The sequence below is a fragment of the Arvicanthis niloticus genome, chromosome 5, assembly GCF_011762505.2.
Source record: "Arvicanthis niloticus isolate mArvNil1 chromosome 5, mArvNil1.pat.X, whole genome shotgun sequence".
In the NCBI taxonomy this organism is placed as follows: Eukaryota; Metazoa; Chordata; class Mammalia; order Rodentia; family Muridae; genus Arvicanthis; species Arvicanthis niloticus.
In genome coordinates, this window is record NC_047662.1 from 84,753,410 (window position 1) to 84,778,966 (window position 25,557).

At 47.1% G+C, this 25,557-nt stretch overlaps 2 protein-coding genes across 3 annotated transcripts; one reads left to right on the forward strand and one right to left on the reverse strand.

Annotated features, from left to right (window-relative positions):
* The first annotated feature begins 499 nt into the window (after positions 1 to 499).
* Hdhd3 (haloacid dehalogenase like hydrolase domain containing 3) lies at positions 500 to 3,742 on the forward strand. Of its 2 annotated transcripts, none has more exons than XM_034503637.2 (2): positions 500 to 656; positions 2,784 to 3,742. In XM_034503637.2, the coding sequence occupies exon 2, from the start codon at positions 2,939 to 2,941 to the stop codon at positions 3,692 to 3,694; it is 756 nt and encodes a 251-aa protein (XP_034359528.1). In that variant the 5' UTR covers positions 500 to 656; positions 2,784 to 2,938; the 3' UTR covers positions 3,695 to 3,742. The 2 variants fall into 2 exon arrangements, with proteins under 2 accessions (XP_034359528.1, XP_076790966.1); XM_076934851.1 differs by lacking the exon at positions 500 to 656 and adding an exon at positions 2,066 to 2,180.
* A 1,765-nt stretch (positions 3,743 to 5,507) lies between these two features.
* Bspry (B-box and SPRY domain containing) lies at positions 5,508 to 24,264 on the reverse strand. The gene is made up of 6 exons (XM_034503635.2): positions 23,853 to 24,264; positions 20,021 to 20,119; positions 16,313 to 16,543; positions 14,820 to 14,845; positions 8,437 to 8,561; positions 5,508 to 6,840 (listed from the first exon to the last, which is right to left on the reverse strand). Exons 1-6 carry the CDS (start codon positions 24,228 to 24,230, stop codon positions 6,314 to 6,316), a joined length of 1,386 nt encoding a protein of 461 aa, XP_034359526.1. The 5' UTR covers positions 24,231 to 24,264; the 3' UTR covers positions 5,508 to 6,313.
* Positions 24,265 to 25,557: the final 1,293 nt, after the last annotated feature.

Genomic DNA, 25,557 nt, shown 5'->3' on the forward strand with positions numbered 1-25,557 from the left:
TGGCACACCTGTAATCCCAGCACGTGGGAGCTGAGGCAGGAAGATGTTCGTGGCCTGCTTACCTGTATTGTGAGACCTATCTTAAAAGCAAGTGTCTAGGCTATTGCAGTGAACAAACTGTGTGGGTGTGACAAGCAGTTCCCTTCTAGAACTAATTGAAGTCTCTCAGAACAGAGAGGGACAGAGCCTTGCTGGAGTCCTCACCTCGCTAGGGGAGCCAGGCTGAGCCCTAACACCTCCCATCCTGCCCCCATTCCCAAGTCAATCTAGGTACTTCCTCAAGTGTTCGCATCCCAGGGAGGCGGAGCGGGTGGTGGGAGTGAGGAGGATAGAGATGAGAAACAAAGAGAATCACCTGGGTTGTGATAATGAAGATAAGGGAAGTGGGGAGGAACTAGATGAGGGGTAAGACAGTGACCTTGAGAAACCTGGTGGCGGTGAGAGGGCGTGAGACGGGGAGCAGTGGAGCTACGGGGTAGCGTAAGGGACAGGAGGTCCTAGACTTGCAGCGTAGCGGGTGACCGGCGCGAGGGAGGAGCTCGGTGACGCCTAGAGCGGGGCGGGGCGAGAAGCAATGGCAAGTCCGAGGGTCGCGAGCTTCTCGTCGCCTACGTGGAGCCGGTGGAGCAGCGGCTGCGTCGCTTTCCCCTAGCCAGGTGGGTGCGGAGGCCCGGGGCTGGATGTGGGGCGCTGAGCTGTGGGAACCCCATGCAGCCGAGCTGGGGACACCGGAGGCCGGCCAGCAGTGGACCTGGCCCCAGAGGCTCCAGTCTCGGGTCCCGCTGCTTTTAGGGTGGTCAGTCCTGCAACCAGAGCCCCAGCCCGGCTACGACTTTTGTCCTGGGGCATAGCTGAGCCTGAGACATCCAGAGGACTTTCAGATCCAGTCTGGTTCCTGGCTGGGCCTCAGCCTACACCTGCGCAATGAGAGCTCTTTTAAAGTTGTCTCACTATTTCGAGCTGACTTACATTCTCTTGTCACATTTCTTTACGCGCCTCACCCCCACACCCCTCCTCACCTCTGTTTTGTTTGGCTACATTCTTTGTTTGTTTGTTTTTTGTTTTTCGAGACAGGGTTTCTCTGTGTAGTCCTGGCTGTCCTGGAACTCACTTTGTAGACCAGGCTGACCTCGAACTCAGAAATCTGCCTGCCTCTGTCTCCCAAGTGCTGGGATTAAAGGCGTTTGGCTACATTCTGAATGAACCTTGGACCCCTCAGATTTATGTAGTTTACTCTGTCTGGGGACAAACCTGAAATCAGCCTCTGACTCCAGACAGAAAACTGGCTGTTGGGTATGGTGGGTATAGTGGGTATTGGGTCAGTCGTCCTCCTGAATTGGTCTCCTTGGCACTAATAACTCCAGGGAGAATTTGCAGCTCAGAGCCATGTAGTAACGGATTGTCTTCTGTCCCACCTTGTCCCAGGATCAACATAATCCAACTTTTTTTTTTTCATAAAGAGTTATTTTTTTTTATATGAGTAAATCGTAGCTGTCTTCAGACACACCAGAAGAAGGTATGAGATCCTATTACAGATGGTTGTGAGCCACCATGTGGTTGCTGGGAATTGAACTCAGGACCTTTGGAAGAGCAGTCAGTGCTCTTAACAGCTGAGCCATGTCTCCAGCCCATAATCCAACTTTTAAAAGAATATAAATATGGGTAAGCAAAGGGAGCCCTGGCTAGAGTCTGGACATTTGAGTTCTAATCCAGCCAGTATTTGCAGGCGGTGACCTTAGGCAGTAACTGCCCCTCCCTGGTTCCACCAGACTCTCACCAGAGTGAGGTCAGAGTCTCCAGGAACCTTTCTTTCTTTCTTTTTTTTTTCTTTCTTTCTTTTTTTTTAAACATTACTAGTAATCTTTTTTTTTTTTAATAATGAAGCCAAGTTGGAGATTTTATTAATAATATTTTAATGCAGGCTTAAGCATGAGGGTTAGGAGGAAAAGAAGGACTCTGAGGAAAGTCAGGCATATTCAAGTGTGAATATGGATTTTTTAAAAGAAGGGCACCATTTTCTAATAATTGTAAAAGGGTCATGGGCTGGAGAGATGGCTCAGAGGTTAAGAGCACTGCTGTTCTTCTAGAGGACCCAGGTTGAATTCTCAGCACCCATGTGACAGCTCAAGACTGAAACTTCAGTTCCAGTGGACTTCACTCTCACACAGTCATACACACAGGTGATAAAACCAATCATTTAAAAAACAATGAAAATTTTTGGACTAAATAAAATAATTTATGCATTTTTTTCAAAACACATTTCTGGGCATCTTATGAGCCAGATGTTGGTGAAGAAGACGGGTTTCCATCCCCCTAGAATTTTAGGCATTAAATATTAAGGGTTTCTCTGTAGACAAAAAAAAATATATATATATATATAAAACAGGTATAATGAAGTCAGTATGTGCCATGAGGCTATAAATCTGGAACCAAAGTTAGTCTTTGAACTCAAGGAATTTCCTTAGCAGGTGCAGTTCTTGAGGAATCCCAAGAAAAGAGCATACAGAAAATATATATAAACTTCCCTGAGGCTGGGCAAAGTCTAGTGCTTTGGGCAGAGCTGAGCTCAGGTGCACAGCCTTGTAGGTCAAAGTCAGGAAGCAGTTATGACTGCTATTATCTGTATGTGGTGTTTTGCCTCCATGTATGTAAGTGCACCTCAGTCATGTCTGGTACATGTGAAGCCAGAAGAAGGTGTCACATACTTGGTACATCAGAATGTGGACCCAGTCTATGACAGCAGGGCCTCAGCATCTACCTCACCTACTGATTTTTCATTCCAGGATCTTGTGCTGAAAGACATTACCAAAGTGCCTTGGGACAGCCTACCACTCTGACCTACATAGCCTGGAAAAGAACCACTGTTGCTTGTGGAGGGGTGGCCTGAACCAGCTCAGTATCTCCTTTGATTCTGGGATCTGCACTGAACTTGATCTCCATGGCACACCGGCTGCAGATGCGTCTACTGACGTGGGATGTGAAGGATACCCTGATCAAGCTCCGCCGCCCTGTTGGGGAGGAATATGCCAGCAAGGCCCGGGCCCATGGCCTGGAGGTGGAGGCCACAGCTGTGGAACAAGCCTTCAGGCAGGCATATAAGGCTCAGAGCCACAGTTTTCCCAACTATGGCCTGAGCCGTGGCCTTACTTCCCGTCAATGGTGGGTGGATGTGGTCCTACACACCTTCCACCTAGCAGGGGTCCCAGATGCCCAGGCCATGACTCCAGTTGCTGACCAACTGTATGAAGACTTCAGCAGCCCTTTCACCTGGCAGGTGTTGGAGGGGGCTGAGACTACCCTGAAGGGGTGCCGTAAGCGGGGTCTGAGGCTAGCAGTGGTCTCCAACTTTGACCGACGACTAGAGGATATCCTAACGGGCCTTGGCCTGCGAGAACATTTTGATTTTCTTTTGACTTCTGAGGCTGTGGGCTGTCCGAAACCGGATCCACGGATTTTCCGTGAGGCTTTGCAACTCGCCTGTGTAGAGCCTGCATCGGCAGCTCATGTTGGGGATAGTTATCTCTGTGACTACCAGGGGGCTCGGGCTGTGGGTATGCACAGCTTCCTGGTGGTAGGCCCAGAGCCTCTGGACTCCTCAGTCAGAGATTCTGTCCCTAAAGAACATATTCTACCCTCCCTCTCCCATCTCCTGCCTGCCCTTGACCTCTTGGAGGCCCCAAGCCGAATGTCATGAGTCTGGTGAGGGAAGTAGCTGGGACCAAATAAACACCGGAGGCAGGGAGTCCCTTCTTTCTCACCTCTCCGGCAGAGGAGGTGTCTTGGCCCTCCTGCTGCAGCCTCTATAACCTATTCTGATCATAGAACATCGAGGGCTTGGCAGTAGCCTGGCCTCTGAGCTCACTAATTATTCACACCTATGTCCCTTTTTAATGTATTATGTGGTGGGTATGTGTGTGTGAATGGTGTGGGATGTATATCATGGTATGTGTGTGGTAGTCAGAAGATGATTTTGTAGACTCTGGTCTCTCATCTTTACATGGGTTCTGGGGATCAAACTCAGATCACAGTTTGTGTCGTGAGTGCTATTACCTGCTCAGCTATCTTGCCAGTTCCCTCCATCCCTTTTCTACCCTGATCCCAACTCTATATCCACCGAGGGCCCATCCATTCACAACCAGGTACTTTTTGGCTTTTTGAGACGGGTTCTTTCTCTAGCCCATATTGACGTGAACTTACTCTAGTCCACGCTGGCCTGGGAACTCAGGATGATCTTCCTTCTGAATCAGCCTTCTGAATAGTAGGAGTGCAGGTGTGAGCCACTTTCAAGAGCTAGGGAGGTAGATCAGTGCTAGTGCACTTGCCTAATTTGTAAGGTCCTGGGTTCACACACAACTTACAAATACTGTTTTTACAGTAAGGGCTTTTTGTCACTGGAGCAAACCACACTGTGCAAAACACAAGATCAAGAGAGCTCAGAGAAGTTGAAATAGAAATCCCCTCCCCAACCTGGGAACCTCAAGGTTAGATGGGTGACATCAGGGTGCTGGGCTATTCAATAGGACACTGTCCATTAGCATCTGTGGATCCAGTGGAGGACACTGTAATCGGTCCTAAAAAGAACACTGCCCTATATCACGTTCTTTACCTTAATGCTATCCAGTGAGCAGAGGTAGAGTGACTCCCCCCAACTTTACCCCAGCAGTCTAGAGATGGAGGCTACATAGTGAGTTCAAGGCCAGAGTGGGCTATGTGAAACAATGTCTTAAAAAAACAAACAAACAAACAAACAAAAACAAAAAAAACAGAGATGGGGTCCTGGTAAGATGGCTCAATGAGGGGCACAGGGAGGTAGACTGGAGAGATGGCCCATTGGTTAAGAGCACTAGCTGCTCTTCCAGAGTACCTGGATTTGATTCTCAGCACCTACATGACAGCTCACAACTATAGTTCCAGGGCATTGATGCCTTCTGCTGGCCTCTGAAGGCACATACATGGAGCACAGACATACATGCAGACAAAACACCCATATATATAAGCAAAAATCACTTGTCAAAACATGATGACCCAGATGACTCTGGGACTCCATAGAGTTGTAAGGAAAGAACTCACACTAATACACACGCACCCCTACACCCATTCACACGAACACACACTGTTCTCCAAAGATCTCCTGGTCACTCTGGGACCACATTCTGCATGGCAATAAGGGGCTGAAGCAAAGCAGTGATTGGCCGCCAGCCAAACTCTGTGACCAACCTGAGTTGTTTTCAGTGTTCTGTTTGCAGTGATGGGACTGAGCTCAGAGTTCTTGGCATGCTAGCTAAGTGCCCTGCCACCAAGCTTCATCCCAGTCCTGGCAAGAAGATCATTATTCTCAGATGAACTTCTTATGGAGGAAATGGCCAAAGAACTTGCCCTTGGTTCCAGTACCATCTCCAATCTCTTGATGCTGTGACCCACTTGTTTCTAAGCATATACCTAAGGCTGCCAATCAGCATGGAGCCAGTTACCAGCAAAGACATCATCAAGTCTTTAGAAACCGTTGATAACGCTCACATTCATTTATTAAGGCTAGCCCTCCTTTTCCCTCAGCTCTTCTTGCTTGCAGCTCCACCCTAAGGAAAGAGTCATGAAATGGGGTGCTCACCAGCACAGTGAGGGGGGATGTTTATCACCCTTCTCACATGTAGGTCTATGCTAGAGCTCAGCCTCATGGCCTGAGATGGATGCCAACCAGTGTGCTACAAGCAGGTTTCCTGGAGATGGGATACTGATGCCTCAGCAGAATGTGGGAGGAGGAGACCACACTCCCACAACAGTGTTCTGGCCAACAGGAGCCTGACAGGGTGTCCTTTGTATGCTGGAAAAATACTCTCTTCACATAGTGTATCATGAAAAAGACCAAGAAATACTGAACTGAGAGGCTAGGGAAGGCTCAGTACAAGCTTCTCTGCAGCAAGGCATTTTCAGGGACTGCAGTGCTTCTCCAGAAACTGCTACACCACTGGTCACCTGCCTGCTTAACCATTTGCTCCATCACTGTACCTTGCTGTATATTAGCCATGCACAAGGTACCATGCTGGATGCCAGAGACACAGGTTAATGAGACACTTGGAAGGTCGCAAGCATGATGGGTTTGGGAGATTAAGGCCAAGAGAGAAGCAGCAGGGTTCCCACAGATGACCAACATCAAAAGGGTTATGTCTGAGTCTGAAGCAGATCCCCATCGCTCCAAAAGTTGCCCATGGGGAACACTGCTCATATATCATCAAGGAAAAGGACACTAGCTAGAAGCATGGCCTGATCTGCAAGGGTGATGGGGCGGTGGATCGGGTTTCACTGTGGCCAGAGGTCAGCGAAGGATGGAGATTATATGGTCAGCCACAGCAAAGACTGGGAAGAGCCTCTCAGGGAAGGACGCACGGTGGATGTGAAGCACCGTCCCTGAGGCAGGCTCATAGAAGACAAGCTCTCCTGCCTGCAGGTCCAGCAGTATGCCCAGCTGTGCTGGGCACCGAAGTAGTGCCAGAGGCTCATGCTGCCCATTGTGTGAGAAACAGAACTCTTGATCATAGCGGGAGAAGACCCAGGAGAAGGCATTGTGGCCCAGGCGGCAGTTATTGCCAGGACCCTTTCGGGGAAGCTGAGCTGAGGCCACACCCACTTTATAAGCACAACTGTGTTTAACGTTCACTATCCAGGCATGGAGCCCAGTCTGGAAGGCAGTGGCAGCAAGGGCATTGGGCCAGTGGTCAAAGCGCTCTGGGTCATCTGAGCAGGCCTTAGACTTCTTGGCATTGAAGGCCAGGGTCCTTCGATCTTCAGACAGATGCAGTAAGGGGCTGACAGTCCTTTCGTCGATCAGCACCTCCTCCACGCCTGCAGAAAGAGTTCTCAGGGCTGTACTGGGTCCTTCCCCCATCCCATTCCTGATCTGGTCCTACCAGAGTCAAAGGCTTTCTTGCCACTTGCTGAGACCTCAGACAAGCCATTCACTCTCTCTGAGCCCCAGTTTCTTCATCTTTAAAGGTAAGGATCGAATGGGACTTAACACTTAGAGGACTTATAGTGTAGTCTTGGGGATTAGATAAAATAACGTGTGTTAAATGTTTCATATATAATACTCGCTGAGGAACTGTGGCCAGGAGAACAGTAGTTATTGGTCTAAAATCTTCACCTACAAAATCTGACAGAAAGGCCAGAAAGGAGAAGTGAGTTGCCCAAGTCTCCATGCCAAGTTGGTGGTGATGTCAACTGTAGACTCGGTATTTTAGTATTCCCACATTGTACCACTTTCTAGCTGGTCCTACCTGTGGCTTCCAGAGCTGATATCCTGAGGGCAGAGCACAGAAACTAGGAAACAAGGTAGCTGAACAGAGCTACCATCTGATACTAGAATCCACAACCTACAACCTGTATTCGTAATTAGTATCTATATTTCCAGGGGAAATCCGGGAGGGCCAGTCACCTCTAATAATCATCTCTGATGCCCCAGTATGCAGTACAGGGTCAGGCCCATATTCACCACCAGTCAGTGTTTTGTTGTTCTTTTGTTCTTGAGTTAGGGTCTCAGACAGGGTGATAGACAGACTAGCCTTGAACCCAGAATCTTCCTACCTCAGCCACCCAAGTGCTGGGCTCACAGGTGCACATCACCTCACTCAACCATTTAAGCCGATGTTTGTTAAATGGATGAGTGAAGGAAACCCAGGCAGCTTCATTGTGAACTCAGGTGGATGTCATTCTGCTTTTTAAAAGAAACCTGAAGTTTCCAATAAATGGTAAAGAGCTGACCCAGAAAGGCAAGATGTAAGGAGGACATGGCTTAAAGGAACATAATTGATCCTATACCTAACTGTAGAGAAATGGGAATGGCTTAGACATGGGAAGGATCTGGTCCAACTGTACAGCCTTGGCCCTACTGAGCAGCCTGTTTCCAATGTCACTGGTTACCAAAGCTACCATCACACCTACACTAATGCCCAGTGTGACCCAGCAGCACCCCCACCCCCAACACACACAGGCAGGTAGGCAGGCAAACAAGCAGGCAGGCAGGCAGGCAGGCAGGCAGGCAGGCAGGCAGGCAGGCAGGCAGGCAGGCAAACAAGCAGGCAGGCAGGCAGGCAGGCAGGCAGGCAGGCAGGCAGGCAGGCAGGCAGGCAGGCAGGCAGGCAGGCAGGCAGGCAGGCAGGCAAACAGGCAGGCAGGCAGGCAGGCAGGCAGGCAGGCAGGCAGGCAGGCAGGCAAACAAGCAGGCAGGCAGGCAGGCAGGCAGGCAGGCAAACAAGCAGGCAAGCAGGCAGGCAGGCAGGCAGGCAGGCAGGCAGGCAGGCAAACAAGCAGGCAGGCAGGCAGGCAGGCAGGCAGGCAGGCAGGCAGGCAAACAAGCAGGCAGGCAGGCAGGCAGGCAGGCAGGCAGGCAGGCAGGCAGGCAGGCAGGCAGGCAGGCAGTGCTGGACTCTTGCAGCTCCTAACCTGAGAGAGACCCGAGAACCGATGTTGCCCACAGTTGAGTCAATAGTGGGCTCCAAGCACACTTCTCATTAAAGCTTAATTTCTCCGAATCCTGGGGCTCCAAAATGCCCTCTGCTTCCTCGGCCCTTATGAAGAAAAAAGAAAAAGAGAGAGAGAGAAATTCAGGAAGGTTCTGGAAACACATCTGGCTCCACATGGGTGAGGGGAGAAAGACAAAAGTAAAAAATCCTTTGGTAGGGCAATACCATGATTGTACTAGCCAGAAGAGAAAGTAGAATTTCATTTCAGCAAAGCAGACAGACAGTTTATAGGGAAGTATATTCTCAGGCTGGTATAAAAAATGGTGGCAGGGCTGGAGAGAGCTCAGCTTTTAAGAGTGCCTGCTGCTTTGGCAGAGGTCCCCAATACCAACTCAACCACCTGTTACTCCAGTTCCAGGGGTCAGAAAACCTCAGTGAGTGCTTGCAGCCACTTATACACACCAACACAGACACACAAGCAGGCAGTTCTGGAGTGTGGGTGACTCAGGTGTGCGTGCCCTGGGTAAGCTGGTAGAGCTGGAAGAAGACCTGGGCCTCGGGATCTGCTGTGTGGAAACATTTCGCTATTAAACTATCTAGAAATTGTTTCACTTCCTCCAAAACCCACTGCAAAGGTAAATGTTTCTCTGGTTTAGTCCAAAGATCAAGCCACTCCTCAGCTCTTAAACACAAACACCCCTTCCTGAGGATCACACAGCACAAGGACATTTCATCATCAAGGGAGAACGGCTGGAAGCTGGGGAGCTGACTCAACAGGTAAGGCACCTGCAGTGCAAGTTGTCAGCCAGAAGTTGGATCTGCAGAACCCGTGGAAAGCTTGGTGTGATAGCGCACACCAGTAATCCCTGTGCTTTTAGGTAAGATGGGAGGTGGAGCTAGGAGGCTCAAGGACCAACTAGTGGTGTAGGCATTGCTAACAACAAAGAGACTATCTCAGACAAGGAGGAAGGCAAGAACAAGGATCGGAGATGGTTCTCTGACCTCCATATGCACACCATGGCACACGCATTTACACACAGACATGCAAGCATGCATGTAGACATACCACACACACACACACACACACACACCAACTAGGGCTGAAGAGATGGTTCAATGGTCATGAGGACTTGTTGCCCTTGTAGAAGACTCTGGTTCAATTCCCAGAACCCATGTGGCAGCTCACAACCTTCTGAAACTCAAGTTCCAGGGGATCCAATGCTCTCTTTTGATATCTTCTGGACCCTGAACATATGTGGTGCACACACACACACACACACACACACACAGATGTACACACATATATAAAAATAAGATAAATAAATATGAAAACAAACAAAAATTGTAAAGAAGGGAATGCCTTAGGACAAGTTGCCATTTGTCTAGCTGTTTGGCCTCTGTGTTTACTGTTTCTATACATGATCACTTAAACTTTGCTGTGATGGGAAGGTAATGGTTATCCCATCTGACACAAGAACAGAGCTTTATGGAAGGTGCTTAGCAGGAAGATTGGAGCTGGACTCAAGTCCTGCTTCCTTGTAAAAATAGAACAAACTCAGGTCGCAGCCCCAGCACCATTCAAGACATTTTTTTTTTCCTTGACATAAAATGAAATCTCAAAAGGACAAAAAGTGAAGTGGAAATGTATCCAACAGTTTGTAGTCCTCCAACCTGACTTCTCAGAAAGAACTTTCCTACTACCTCTAATTCTGAAGATGGCCTGAGGTCATTCAGCAGTACTTATCTGATGTATACAAGGTCTCTGAGAGACTGTCACTGACTGTCCTGGGATGAGAAGAGCCTTACAAATGCTGACAATGGGCCCTGGTGACAAAGGCTCTTTGTGGCCAGAACAAGAGAGGGCCTATGGTATCAAACCACACCAGCTCTATGTGGAGAAGCCTCAGCTAACAGGTGGAGATGAGGAGGAGCCAGTGTCAGCAACTAAGCTGCCATTCTAGGATAGACCTAGGCTCACACATGGACTGAAGTCAACAGGGAGCCACCTGGTCCAGCCACTTCATGGTATAGAACACAAAAGTCATGGTCCCAAGGTACAGTAGAACCTGAAAATAGCAAATCCTAGCTAGAATCAGAACATTCCATCTATGCAGTGGGGACTTGTTGCCACTCTAAGGCAAGAGCTGAATGCAGCCACCACGGATGTAGAAACACCAGAGACAACAAAGGCATTTCTCATTAGATAAGAGAGATTCCACCTAATGGGCCTGACAGCAGCCCTTGGGCAAGAATAACCTCAGTTAGAGCATAAAGCACTACACACAGATCTTCAATGGAAGAAGTATGGACTCAGCAATTCAACGGTGTGTGTGCTGAGGAACTGAGCAAATGAATATAGACAGCTATTGGCCTCCTGGGAGCTGGGGGTCTTTTTGATTTATTATTGTTGTTGGTGGTAGTAGTGGCAGTGTTTTTGAGACAGGGTTTATCTATGTATCCCTATCCTGGAACTCTCTGTGTAGACCAGGCTGGCCTTGAACTCACAGAAATCTGTTTGTCTCTGCCTCTTAAGTGCTGGAATTAAAGTTGTGCACCACAAGGCCCAGCTTGGGAGCCAGGGTCGTTGATGTAAGATACAAATATGCAATAGGGAACAGGCGAAGGCTAAACACTGCTATGTTAGGCCAGAATTGGAAGTTATGATACAGATCATGTATAGAAGTTCCACACATGCCCAAGCTCTGGTTGAAGGCCCGGTACAACAACATGTCAGCAGCGGTGAGAACACTAATGCCTCATCTCAGCTTTGAGAGATCTTATCCTACTAAAACTGGGTATGAGACCCCTGGGGAAATAACTGGTTCCAGGGCCAGGGCAGGGAAAACCCAACTGAGCCAGGGATAGCTTTTTATAGAACACTTTTTAGGGTGCACAAACTGCTCTTCCAAAGAACCAGATTCAACTTCTAGCACCCACATGGCAATTCATGACACCCTCATGGACATACATACAGGCAAAATATCAATATACACGAGATAAAAATATATAAATTTAAAAAAATGAAGTACCTTTTAGATCTATGTATATGAATGTTTTGCTTGAATATATGTATGTATATGCACTATATGTGTGTGTGTGTGTCTGGTAGACAAAGAGATCAGAAGAAGATATCAGATTATGGGTGTGAGCCATGATGTGGGTGGGTGCTGGGAACCAAACCCTGGTCCTCTATTAGAAGAGTGAGGTCTGCTGAGCCAGCTCTCCAGCTTTCTCACATCTTTTTTGTGCCACAGTAAGAAAGTGCTCAGAGAAGATGGGGACCTGTTCAATAGACAAGTCCATTTCTACAGGTCAAATGTGGGACACTCTGAATATCAAAATCACCACAACACCAGTGATAGTTACCACACATCTGGTACAATCAGAATCTGTGAGCGGCATTGATTCTAAGAGAGGGAATAAATAAGCAAATAAATGAATAATTCAGGAAGAAATTAACAATGGATGTAAACTCTTGGAGTAAAAGTCTAGAGGGCCAGAGAAAACATACATAGAAAGAACCTCTTGTAGGCTGCTCATTAATTATGAAGGAGAAAATGCAACCTCAAAATGAAAAGCCTGGCTGCTGACACCTGAACACTCACCACTTCATTCAAGTGTTCAAACTAACATCGCTGATAATGTGACAGTGACAAAAAACAAAACAAAACAAAACAAACAAACAAAAAAACATTGTTAAGAATGTTTTTGGCACACTAGCAACCTTTGGCTTCAGCCTATATGGACCATGTATGAGAGAACAGTGTTAAATCAATGATTAATTTCCTAAATCTTATACTGGAGTCAAATGGTATTTTTGTTTTAGGAGCTCTATTGAAGTATTCAGAGACAAAAACGTATGTTCTCTACACATCATAAGATAGGTCAGAAAACAAGTCTGTCTATGTCCACTCCGAATGAGGAGACGCTGAGGAATGGTGAATGATAGCCACACGACAGGCAGAACAACAGTGTGAGAAATTCCGTGGCAGAACATAACTTCTAGCAGAGCTCATTATGCCACTTTGGCAACTTTTCTATAAGCTTGAAACAGTTCAAAATCTAAAAAAATTAGAGATGAGATTTTATTAAAAAGTTCAGCTTGCTTTGCACTAAGGATATACTGTGGTAAAGGACGATGGGCAGAAGGAGAAGATGACCAGAGGGTGGGATACTCTATTAGGGAATCAGTCAGACCTGCATCAAAGGTGTGGTGGCTCAAGCCTGTAATCTAATCTCAGCGCTAGGCAAGCAGAGGGAGAAGGACCCAGATTTCTAGGCTACATGAGATTGTGTTTCAAAAGTAAAAGCAACCTAACGTGTGAGGCTCTGAGTTGGATACCCAGCACCTTAAACAAAATAACATTCTGAGAGAGCAGCTGGAGAGATGGCTCAGAGGTTAACAGCACTTGTTACTCTTGTAGAGGCACCAGGTTTGATTTCTAGAAACATGAGATGGTTCACAACAAACTCCAGTTTCAGGGGATCTGATGTCCTGTTCTGACTTAGGCACAAGTGCTTGTAAAAACATTCATACACATAAAATAGAACAACCAAATCTAATAGAATCTATTTTTTATCAGAGAGAGAGAGAGAGAGAGAGAGAGAGAGAGAGAGAGTTAGTTTGGTGTAGGGGTTGACATCCTCACTGTGGAATACTTCACAGACTTTCAAAAGTGATGTCCTTCAATGTCCTGCTGCTCGCCTATATTATCAGCACACAGGAGGCAGAGGCAGGTGACCTCTATGAATCTGAGGCCAGTCTGGTCTACACAGCGAGTTCAAAGCGAGTCAGTATTAAATAGTGAGATTCTTCTTAAAAATAAAAGGAAGGAAGGGAGGGAGGGAGGAAAGAAGAAAGGAAATCTAAATGTACTGATATAGAACCTTTTTCTAAAATAGCTACTAACAAGTAAAACAAGGGGTGTAAAATGATCCCATCTGTGTTCATTTAAAAATAGATATTGTTAAAAGGAAGCAAAAGAGAAAACACACACACACACACACACACACACACACACACACACACAAATAAATCCCACCAGTGCCGAGAAGATAGCTCAGTGGATAAAGTGTCTGCACTGCAAGCATGAGGACCCGAGTTTGAATCCCCAGCACTCAGGTGAAAGTCTGGCATGACAGCAGACATCTTTAACCCCAGCACTGGGGAGATAGAGACAGGTAGACCCTAGGGGCTTGTTGGTCAGTGTAGCTGACACTGCTAAGGGCAAGTTCAGCAAGAGATTCTGTTTCAAAAACTAATACATAGAGAGATAGAGAAAGATACTCAAAGTCTACCTCTAGCCTCTACATGTGCACACATAGGCAAACAGTCATATACACCACAGTACACACACACACTACACACATACACACACCACACTACATACACACACCATAGTACACACATACCACACACTACACACACACACCACAGTACACACACACAGGAAGCCACATTTGAAATTCCACATTCAAGACTGGTGAGCCTACTCAGTGGATAAAGACGCTTGCCACAAAGCTCGTCAACCTGAGTTCAATGTCCATATGGTAGAAGGAGAGAATCAGCTCCCACAAGTTGTCCTCTGACCTCCGCACACAAGCCACGGCATGTCCACATGCACCCACACATGCACCTAAAATAATCAAGTAACTAAATAAACACATTTTTAAAAAAATCTACATCTTTGAAACCAACCAAATCTCTAGGGAAACGAGACTGGGAAGGGTTGGTGAAGATTCCCCTTTAACTTTCCATTTCTTTTTCTTTTTAGAGGGCCAGGAATTGAACTGGACCTTGTACAAGCTAGCCAAAGCACTGAACTACCAAGCAACAACCATAGAGAGATGGCTAATCACCTTGCCTGCCAAATTCTATCCACTTGGTCACTTCCTCAGGCCCAGCCTCCTAACCTTTTAGTACCAGGAAGGACCCGTTGGCAGGACGTTTGAGTGTAAATGCAGACTTAAGTCTTGAAGACTCTTTCACTGCATAAAGGAAGGTAGAGAAGACAAGGGGACAGGTATCAGGTGACTCCAGGCCCCAGTTCTGGATCTTAGCAAGCTCTCTGCTCTTTCTGGGCCTCAGCATTCTTATCCATGGTGACCATAGTTGAAGTAGGATAAGTTTAGGAGAGACCAAGGCAAGGCCCTGGCTAATAAATATTTGTTTCACTGCCTTTCCATATGGATCTAAAGAAACCACGGTGGGGTAAGGGTCAGGGGATGACCTTGGAGCCAGCCTTTATGAAGTGGCTCAGCTGCATGCCTGGGTTGCAATGGCCTAGGAAGAAGAACTGGAGGGGCGGGGGGAGGGTAGAAGGTGTCTCAGTAATTGCCTGATTAAATCATATGGCCACTTACCTCTCAAAAATCTCCTGCTCCTTCTGCTGTAAGAGAAAAAAAGCAAGGTCAGGCTGGCAGCACTCCCAGCAAGTAAATAAGACCTGAACACACTTCACTGCTTACAACTGTGTGTAGACGCAGACTCTACAGCAAAGACCAAGCACAAAGCTTTCACATACCCACAGGTTCCCCTGCCCTCCCAACACACACAAAGAATGAATCACCCATTGCTGCCCACCCTGAGGCATCCCCAGTTCCCCTCAACTCCACTTCAGGACCATCCTTTATAGACTCAGATCCTCACTGCCCCCGTTATGGAGATTATCAGCTCCTAGATGGCTGTTGGCTTTCTGAATCTTTTATTGTGACTATCCAACTGGCTGGGACAGAATGTGCCCTTGCCTGGAAGCTGGTGCTGAATGAATGCACAATCTAGGACAGTCTCCATGACTGCCCTACTTGAAAGGCAGGGGGCTGGCCTGGTTGTTCTGCATTCTCCCTCTGTTACTCAGATGTCTTACCGTCCCCTTAAAACTAGAGGCATCTGCATATCTATAAAGTACTTTGAAAAGCAACACACTGAATATTAATTGTACTTATGTCTGGGAATACCAAGACTGTATTTTTTACATTGGCGCCCTTGTTGGTGCCAAGCACGGCCTTCTTTCTGTGTTCTTCCAACCTTTCTTCACCTCCCCAATTCCCTGTACCTGAGTACTTTTCTTTTTACTTTTAAGTCACTTCATCCAGGAAGCTGTCTATGAGTCACTCAACTGCCTTGGGGATGCCCTGACCTTCAAGGTACTCCTCTACTACAGTGACTTGTCAGTGTTTATCTCTTGGGTCAGGCTGGGAGCGACTGCAGCTGTGTCCTATAACTCTGCCCCATTACACAACACCTAGGCACTCACAAGCATTTGCTTGACATTGAAAGTATGTTGTTATAAGGTGCCAAATATTAAAAATGGAATGAGCCAATGATATGTACTTGAACATATAGTTCAATATAGTAAATATAGACATAGGGGCCATTGCACGGAGATCTCCCAGTGGTTGGGAGAGACATTGAGTTCAGCTCTGAATACAGCATAGGAATGGATGGCCATGGAGCAGGATGGAATCAGTGGGTGGAAAACCACAGAGAGGAAACACTGTGGGGGAGGGGGAATCCTGGCTAAACCTACCTAACAGGATTCTTGCTGAAGACAGACCAGGATGATCGGACAGCACTTTGGATAGTGGAGATACGGAATCTGATCAATGCTAAAGGCTATCTATCAGATATCAGTGGCAGGGGCTTTGGGGCGAGCTAACTTATCTGGGTTCTTTACTGAGGAAGTGCATAGATGGGCCTAGATAGAAGGAGCTTCAATGTCTGGTGAAAAAAATCATCATCACCCATCCCTGTCCCAAAGGCTTCCTGCCAATCACCATCCCACCGACAGGCGTTCTCAAGCTCTTCACGCCCGGCAGATCCTCTCCTCTTGCGCCCTCACCCTCTCCTGACTTACAATCAGCTGGAGGTCATTCAGGTGGGTGAGCATGTCCACCATGCTGTTGCGGAGGCATTCCAGCTTCTGGAGTGCATCAGCCCAGTGTACCCGCTGAGTCAGGATACTCTGGTGGGCCCGCTCCTCTTCACCGTGCACCTGCTCCAGTAATCGCTGTTCCTCACTCTCACACAGGCTCCTCACCAGACTCAGCCTCTGGATGACCAGTTCCCTCGCTGCACTGGCCATCATCTGGCAAGGGATAAAATGAAGAGTCTGGTCCTGGCAAAGTCTCATTCACGAGCAAGAAGATCTGGACTTAGGGAAAACAATGCCAACATTGACAGTGTCGCCAGTGGCTGGGTAAGGAGAGTAAAGGTACTCGAGCCATTTACTCTGACATCCAGCATGTAGACTTCCTGAGTGTGGGTTAAGAGGAAGAAACTTGAGATCCAAACATCTAGGCCATGTCTCAGAAGGTCATGACCACGGAGGAGAAGGCAGACAGGACTTAGACATCAATTGGAATCGCCTGCTTATTTCACAGTTGGAAACATGGTGGCCATGGGATAAAGGTGAGTGAACCATAGTGATCACAGGGAAGAAGGGCCTTAAAGAGACACTCTTATCAACTAGAACTAACCAGGCTCCAGTTGAAATTTCACCCTAAACCTGAGGCCAAAATCGTATCACCTCCTAAGGCTTGTTCATTCCAGCTGGCCCCAAGGGGGGAGTTTTTATGTTCCCTTGAGGGGCTCAGAAGAAAATTCTCAGCTAAGGATGGGAATGAGCATCATCTCCTAACTCCCAGTGGTCAGGGTCTGGCATGCAGTAGGTATCTTAAAACATGGTGACTGAGTGGGGAAACTTCAGCTGTCCTAGGAAGATCTCTGGCTAGCTCTGACACTGGGAGCCAGTGGCAGAAGTGGAACAGAAGCACATTCCCCTGACTGTCAGTCTAGTGCTATGCTATGTCAGTCTAGTGGCCAGGTGACCAATCCTCCATTTGTGGCATAAAACACCTGCACTTGGACTCTTGCCAGATGAGTCAGAGTAGAGCTGCCTTCTTGATGCCAGAAGCCAAGGACAGCTAGTTGCTTCCCTGAGCCCTGTCTCTGAAGACTTGCTTCTTATAGTATAAGGAGTAGTCTCCTCTGTTTTACGCAAGAAACTGAGACCCACAATCTACCCAGTGCAGAGGAGAGAAGAGCTTACAATATCAAGGATGCTCACTTGAGTCTGAACCACACTGACTTCATTTTGTACTGTTATAACTGCTTCCATTTGGACTCCTGGCCTTCACTCTAGCTGCCTACAGTTACTTCCTACTATAGTTGCAAGGAACCTTTTATAAACTGAAGTCTCAATCTTTCTGCCCCACCACTCCTCTGTGTGTGTGTGTGTGTGTGTGTGTGTGTGTGTGTGTGTGTGTTTGTGCATACTCGAGGGCGTGCACATGTGCCACATGCATGTTGGATCTCCAGATGCAACCAAACTCAGGTTCTCTGGAAGAGCAGGAAGTGCTCTTAACTGCTGAGCCACCCCATCCTCTAAACTTAAGTCTTTCACCTTACTCTGTTTTTTTGTTTGTTTTTGTTTTTTAAAAAGCCTTTCTGTGGCTTCTCTTTATCTGAAATGAAGTGAACCCTTCTGTGGCTAAGAGGGTGGGACCCAGCTTTTCCCTGAGCCTTTTGCTTCTCTGACCCAGGTTCTCCCTGAACCTCTTGCTTCTCTGATTTTACTTCTTCCGGCATCTGACCCAGTCACACTGCTTCAGCCTTGCAGGACTCTACCACTCTAGCAGGTCAGGCGCCCTCCTGCCCAGAGCACTTGCACCTAAACCTTCTTTTCTAACTTTAATTTATCATGTTGTGTGTGTGTGTGTGTGTGTGTGTGTGTGTGTGTGTGTGTGTGCATACAGATGGGTGTGCACACCATGGAGCACCTGTGGAGGTGAGAAGACAACTTTATAGAAGTAGTTCTCTCCTATCTGTATGTGGGCTCCAGGGAACAAACTCAGGTCATCAGGCTTTTGCAGCAAGGAGTTTACCTGCTAAGCTACCTTGCCAGCCCCAAATATCAACCTTTCTTATCGAGGGCATTCCTTAGCATAGCACGAGTAAACTGAACCCCCGTCTTCAGACGTGTTGTCCATCTTCCTATTTACATCTCTCTCAAAGAACAAATTTCTTCTGACATAACATATCTCTCATTCTTTATTGTCCATCTCTACTGACAGATATGTAGCATTGAAGAAAACAGGTATTTTCATGTTTGTTCACTGCAGAAGGCCCAGCACACAGGCCAGTGGTGCCCACTACATGGAAGTGCTCAGTAAGAATTTGTTAAATAAATAGTGAAATGTCGGAAGCCTCCCATTTACAGTCAGGATCTGCTACTGTAGCTTCTAGTCTATATTGTACTGAGACTTTAGCCAGTGCAGAGGACAAGAAAATAGAAAGAATGAGCAAGTGAAAGACAGAAACCAACACCATCCTGCAAACGGAAGTGGAGATGAATATAGACTAGTTGGACTGCTCACTGCTTCCTGGTTCCTAGTCCTGGTCCCTTTAGCTTCTGAGAGACTCCTGTGCCCTGCCATGACACTCCCTATTTGCTCACACCAGTTTAGTTTATGCAATTAAAAGAGAGTTGACTAAGGCTGTGCCAAACTTATTCTGTATGCTATGGAGGTGGGTCAGGGAATGTGCAAAAAGGGCCCTGGCCTGAAGGGCACACTTGAGGTTGGAGGCACAATAGAGGAGCTGGAAGAAGAACCAGCCATGTAGTACAGCAGCACCAGTGGCCAGAGAGCCAGAGGATCCAGGGCATAGAACTGAGTCTGCAATGAGGCAGTGGGGCCTTGGGCAAGTCACCTAACTTCTCTAAGACTTGTCTCTCCATCTCAAATAGGGATGCTGCCACCTACTGCATAAAATTGCTGTAAGAACACTTCAAGCAGTCCTGGCACACAGGCGCCTGCCTGTGATCTCAGTGCTCTGGAGATGGAAGCAGAAGATCAGTAGTTCCTGGCTTATAGCAAGTTTGAGGCCAGTCTAGGGTACATAAAACACTGTTTCAGTAAGCAAAACAAAAGAGTATCTCAGAAGAACTGGAGATGTAGCTCAATGGTAGAACGTTTTCTTAGCATGTACATGACTCTGGGTACAATGCTTCAGACTGGTTAAAAAAAAAAAAAGAATCCATGTAAAAGTGCCTAAGGAATTTCATAATTCTAGGGATGTACACAAAATAAATCCATAGTGAAAGATATATAAATGGGGCTGGAGAGATGGCTTGGTAGTTAAGAGCACTTGTTGATCTTGCAGAAGATCTGGGTTCATATCCCAGCACCCACACTGTGGCTCCCAGCAATCTATAACTCCAGTTCTAAGTGATACAATGCCAACTTCTGGTCTCGGAGAGTGCCAGACACATATGTGGCCCACATACATACATGCAAGGAAAACAATCATACACATAAAATAAAATAAATAAATCTAAACTTTTTATGAAAAGAAAGGTACTAGTCTTTTTGACTTTCTAATCCAGAGTTACTGAGAACACTGCTTCCCAGTCTGTAGCCTGTGTAGTAAAGGAGAGAGTGAGCTACCTCCACTGTGAGACAACAAGGCTGTAAGTTAGGAAAGGGATCTTAGGCTGTCCTAGACCTGGGCTAGGCTCTTATCCTAGGAGGAGGCACAATGTGGAGAGGAGAGGAAGAATTACCACTGCCTTCTGGTTCTTCCCTTCCAGGACCTCAGCCACATACTTGGTGATGCCAGCACTCTGTAACTGCAGCCTCTCACACTGGTCCACAATCTTGTTCTGCAACACAGATGACAGCACAGCAACTTTATTCATACTCATGGGCCACTCAATCACTGAGTAACTTTTCCTTTTTACTCTGCCCTTAACCACACACTCCTATGGTCCAAACCCAGATATCATCATTATCAAAAACAATACTACCCCCAAATTTATGTCCAGGATTCCACATATGCCTATCATGTTTCCCTTCAGATCACTAATGTTGGATTCCCCATTCCATTAACTCATTTGGGGCCATCAAGACACTTGAGTCTTAGCACACACCTTCAATCCCAGCATTTAAGCGCTTAAGAGGCAGAGGCAAGTGGATCTCTGTGAGTTTGAGGCCAGCCTGGTCTACAGAGTGAGTTTTGGGACAGCCAGGGCTATACAGAGAAACCCTGTTTCAAAAACACTTCCACCTCTCTCTCTCTCTCTCTCTCTCTCTCTCTCTCTCTCTCTCTCTCTCTCTCTCTCTCTCTCTTCTCCTCACCTTACCACTGACTACTTTCACCTTTTTTTTTTTTTTTTTTTTTTTTTGGTTTTTTTGAGACAGGGTTTCTCTGTGTAACCTTGGCTATCCTGGAACACACTCTGTAGACCAGGCTGGCCTTGAACTCAGAAATCCGCTTGCCTCTGCCTCCCAAGTGCTGGGATTAAAGGCGTGCGCCACCACTGCCCGGTGACTACTTTCACTTCTGTTATTCTATCCAGATGGTCACCACCTTAGAGGAATCCTGTCTGAACCCAAAGTTGGGTCTCCTTTGCCAACTTTCAGGCCTCCGATTACCACAGCCATCTTGCCATCTTTCCAGAGGCCATCAGTATAGGCCGTGTCAGCTCAAAACCTCCCAGTCACTTTTCAATATAGTCACAGTGGGAACCAGACTCTTGGCCAACAGGCCCTACATGGCACAACTCTTTGTCTCCTATACCACCTCCTGCTTCACACTAATCTTCTGTTCCTCAAAAACACTAGCTTTATCCAGCCCCGGGCTCAGGGCTTGTTCCCTCTTCCTTCAGCTATCTCCCTGATTGTCTTGCTCCCTGGATCCACTCATAAGCCACCTCCTCAGAGAGGGCCTCCCTGACTCACTCTACCTTTGCCCTGCTTGATTTCTCTTACTTACAAATGACAATCTATGGTATATTTACTTTTGTATGGGTTTCTGTCTTCTGCTACTGGAGCAAAAGCACCACACTCTGACCTCTGACTTACCATCCAGAGGGGAGTTCCTGCACATAAATGTAATTTAATGTTGATAAATATTATATTATAATAAGTTACAATTAAAATTATAATACGTATTTATTAATGATGAACGCTCACAGCCTTGACCACAATGGAGTCTCGGTTCTCAGTTCTCAAAGTCACTAGCGTCAATTGTGAAGGAACAGACAGAGGTTTAGAAATGAGGAAGCTGAGGCAGAGAGTAAAGTGGCTCACTCTAGGAGACATGGTCAGACAGCAGGACATAGCTGGCACTCTTCCAAGCAGCAATCCCCCCATTACTGTCCCCTAAGAACAGGCCTCAGTACCATCTGCCACAAGGCAATCCAGCTACCTCTTCTAGAAAACTCTCCCAAACCCTTCCACCAGTCACCGAACGTGAACTGTGGCACTGTGATGCTGTACCCAGGGATTAGAGAACTGAACTTAGCATCCTTCTCTTTTTCTTTAACAAATGTTTTATAACTGTGCACTAACTCTATAGACTGTGTCACTGTAACTTCTATCACACCATTCATTCATTCATTCATTCATTCATTATTCCCCATCCCCCAGCCCCAATTCTCCCTTTAATGCCACACCTTCTAATTTTCATCTCTCTCTTTTTTGAGACAGGGTTTCTATGTACAGCTCTGTCCCAGAACTCACTTTGTAGACCAGGTTGGCCTCAAACTCTCAGAGATCCTCCTGCCTCTACTTCGCAAGCACTCAGACTAAAGCTATCACAGATATCTTTTATTTATTTAAGGCAAGGCCTCATTGTGAAATCCAAACTGGCCTCAAACTTCCCATCTCTCTGGCTCGCTGATACAGGAGTGTGCTACCACAGCCAGTTCACGCTGTCCTTTTATGGCTTCTGTTTAGGTTCCATATATGAGAGAAAACATGTGACAGTTGTCTTTCTGAATCAGGCTTGTTTCACTTAACGTGGAGGTCTCCACTCCACCCATTTCCTGCCAATCATGTACTCTTATTCTGTATTATGGAATAATACTCTAGTGCATGTGAATATGTTCACATTTTTCTTATCCATTCATCCACTGATAGGCACCTAGGCTGGTTCCTTCCTTGAGTCTGCCTTCTAACTAGCTTCAAGGCATGAATCCAGAAGCTAAGAGCAGTTGAACTGGTCTTATTTTGTCCAGGTCAGTAGTGATTATGCTCCAAGGACAATTTCTCTACAGGATGGGGGGATAGGAGGAGTGTGTTGAATGCATTGTAAACCCCAGGGCTGGGCATGCAGCTTAGTGGTCTAGAATACACGAGGCTCTGGTTAAACCCAGCATCAAAAAAAAAAAAAAAAAAAAAAAAAAAAAAAAAAAAAATCTCTAGAAAAAAAGACGGCAAGACTCACTTCTGTTACGACAAGGCCGGGTGTAAGTGTAAGGTCTTAGGGTGGCCCAAGAAAGGCACCTAGGCAGAGTACCTAAGTTGCTATCCTGCCCCTGCCTTCACTCCACCCCTTCCACCACTTATATAGGCATGATGGCTACTTTTCAAGGTTTTCCATTAAGTCACTTCCTCTTCACAACCACTGAGATCAAAAAGTGGTTTCCTCTTGCCCGGTCAATGAATCTCCCTCTCTTAAACCCTGAATATTAGGAGTCTGGGAGGAGTTACCATTCTCCTGTGGGCCCTCTTTTCCTCATCTGAAAACCGTGAGTTATAACCCATGCTTCAGAAGTCCAGCCTGGATGGAACTCGATGATAAATATCTAAGTCCTTAGGAACTTGTAAAATCCTTATTCCTGATGCGAGCGGATTTATATCAACTTTTCTCAAGCTTATCTTCACTCTCCCTGAGTAACTGAACTCCACTAGCTCCAGTTTGCAGGAAGGTGTGTTTATTACAATCTGGTTTGAGTAGGTGATGTCCCCAGCGACAGCTTTCAGTGCACAGCAGGGCTCAACGCCAAGGTGGGGTTGGGAGAATTAAGCCATTTAATCAAATTGCAAGGAGTTCCCCAGGGGCCACAGCTAGAATGAAAGGGAGACGGCAACACCAAGGTGACTTGGCCTCCAATCTCAGCAGCTCAGGGGAAAAAAAAGGGTGGGGGTTTAACGGAAAATGACCAGCCCAGAACCACACTGAACCAAGAGATGAGAAGGCCTTAGGAGATGGAGTGACCAGCTATTCTCCCACCCCATCCATCACTTCAGTTACAGTCAAGGCCAGGTTGGAAGGGAACTAAATCTCTCACCAGGAAACCTGAGGGGAGAGAGGAGGTGGCTCTAAGTAAGGCGTAAGGGGGGACTAAGTTTTTCCGAGTCAGCTATAACAAACATGTAGTATTATGAATGTCCCGAAACTACTGATGAAAGACACCAAGCTAGGATCCGTGACTCACAGGGAGGGGGCAGGATTCAAACTCGTATCCAGTTTGCTCCAGCGGTCACACCTTTAACCACCCCCTTATGCAAGGGACCATAGAGAAGCCACTCTCCCCCAGGGTCCCTGGTCCCTGCCAGTCCCCCCGCCCCAAGAAAGCCACCCTAGTTCCCCACTCCACTCCCGCTCACTCTCAGCTTCTCGGCGTGCTCCTCCGCCCGGCGGATGCGGTGCCGGTGACAGCGGCCGCCAAACCCGGCGCAGGTAGCGCATATCGGCCGCCGCTCCGAGAGGCAGAACCAGCTCAGAGGCTCGCAGTGCTCGGGGCACAACTGGCTCGGCTCGGACCCCTGCCTCGATTCCTGCCCCAGTCGGGGTCCTGGCCTCGGCCCCGGCCCCGGCCCCGGCCCCGGCCCCGGCCCTGGCCCCGGCCCCGGCCCCGGCCCGGGCACTGGCTCCGGCCCAGGCCCCGGTCCTGGCTCCGGTCTTGGTTCGGGTCTTGGCTCCGGTCCTGGCTCTGACTCGGGGGACTCCGACCCGGACTCCGACCCGGAGACATCAGCGGACATGGCCGAGTGCCGGAGGCCGCGCGCTCCACCTGTCGCAGGTGCCGGGGGCGTGGCCCTTTCAGGGCCCGCCCCCTCTGACTTTGCCCCTCCCAGGCTGCGCCCGCGAGCTGGCCCGCGCCACACTGGTCCCGCCCGCATCTGTAGGCTGTAGTTTGTAGGATTAAGTTGTGTTGTGTCAGAGTTTTTAAAACAAACAAAACAAACACCTAACAACTGACATTCTAGTGGCTATATGAATCTTTAGTGAGCAGTTACGAAGTGTCAAATTTTTTGCTAAGTGCATTATTTAACAGTGTGCTTGAGAGGCAGCTTTAGGTGTCTTAAATACAGACTCATTTCTCAGTTGTGCTTGACTGTTAAAGGGGGTTGAGACGATCTCTCTTACATACTTGAGTTGAGGAGTAGGTAAGTGAAAGCACATGAAATGAGTCAGTTATGGTGACACAAATCTGTAATCCCAGCTCTTGGGAGATATAGAGGTGTGAAGATCAGTAGTTCAGGTCATCCTCAAACATACAAAGTTTGAGGCCAGCCTGGTCTACATAAGACTTTGTCTCAAAGACACATAAAATCAAAATACAAACTGTAAGTGGTGGCACACGCCTTTAGTCCAAGCACTCAAGAGGCAGAAGCTGAGCGATTTCTTTGAGTTAGAGGCAGTCTGGTTTATATAGCGAGTTCTAGGCCAGCCAGAGCTACAGGGGGAGACAGTCTTAAAACAAAACAAAGCAAAAAAGACTACAACAAATCAGAAAAATATGAACAGTGTCAGACACACAGCAGCTTCTCAGTGCTAACAGCAAAAGGAAAAACAGTATTATGACACATTTTTTTTTATCACATTGAGAGAGAGAGAGAGAGAGAGAGAGAGAGAGAGAGAGAGAGAGAGAGAGAGAATATTTGGAAGTGTATGTACCACAGTACATTCATAAACCAGAGGACAGCTGGCAGGAATAGGGTCCCTCCTTCCACCATGTGGGTTCTGAAAATTGGACCTAAGTCACCAGACTTGGCAGCAAGTGCCAACATCCTCTGAGCAACTCCATCCCTGATTACTATTTTATGGAAATTAAGTAACTTGTGAAGTCTCAGTTGCTGATTGATGGCAATGATACCAAAACCCAAGCAGTTTAACTTCAGGTTACCTGGATGAGTAGTTTTTAAGTTACAACATATTGAGAAGCATTGAAAGAGCTGATTTTCCAAGTTGTGTATTTGCATTCAAATTTCCTGAATTTGATTATTTGGGATTTTTTAAAATTACCATTGATGAAAAAGTAATGTACATCTACTTGGAAGACAATGGAACATACAAATAAGCATAGAA

Coding starts and splice junctions, on each gene's coding strand:
- Hdhd3 (XM_034503637.2), top strand. CDS start 2,939: ATGGCACACCGGCTGCAGATGCGTCTACTGACGTGGGATGTGAAGGAT.
- Bspry (XM_034503635.2), bottom strand. CDS start 24,230: ATGTCCGCTGATGTCTCCGGGTCGGAGTCCGGGTCGGAGTCCCCCGAG. Junction 20,120..23,852: donor AGCACGCCGAGAAGCTGAGA/GTGAGCGGGAGT, acceptor TCTGTGTTGCAG/AACAAGATTGTGGACCAGTG. Junction 14,846..16,312: donor TGAATGACCTCCAGCTGATT/GTAAGTCAGGAG, acceptor TTTCTCTTACAG/CAGAAGGAGCAGGAGATTTT.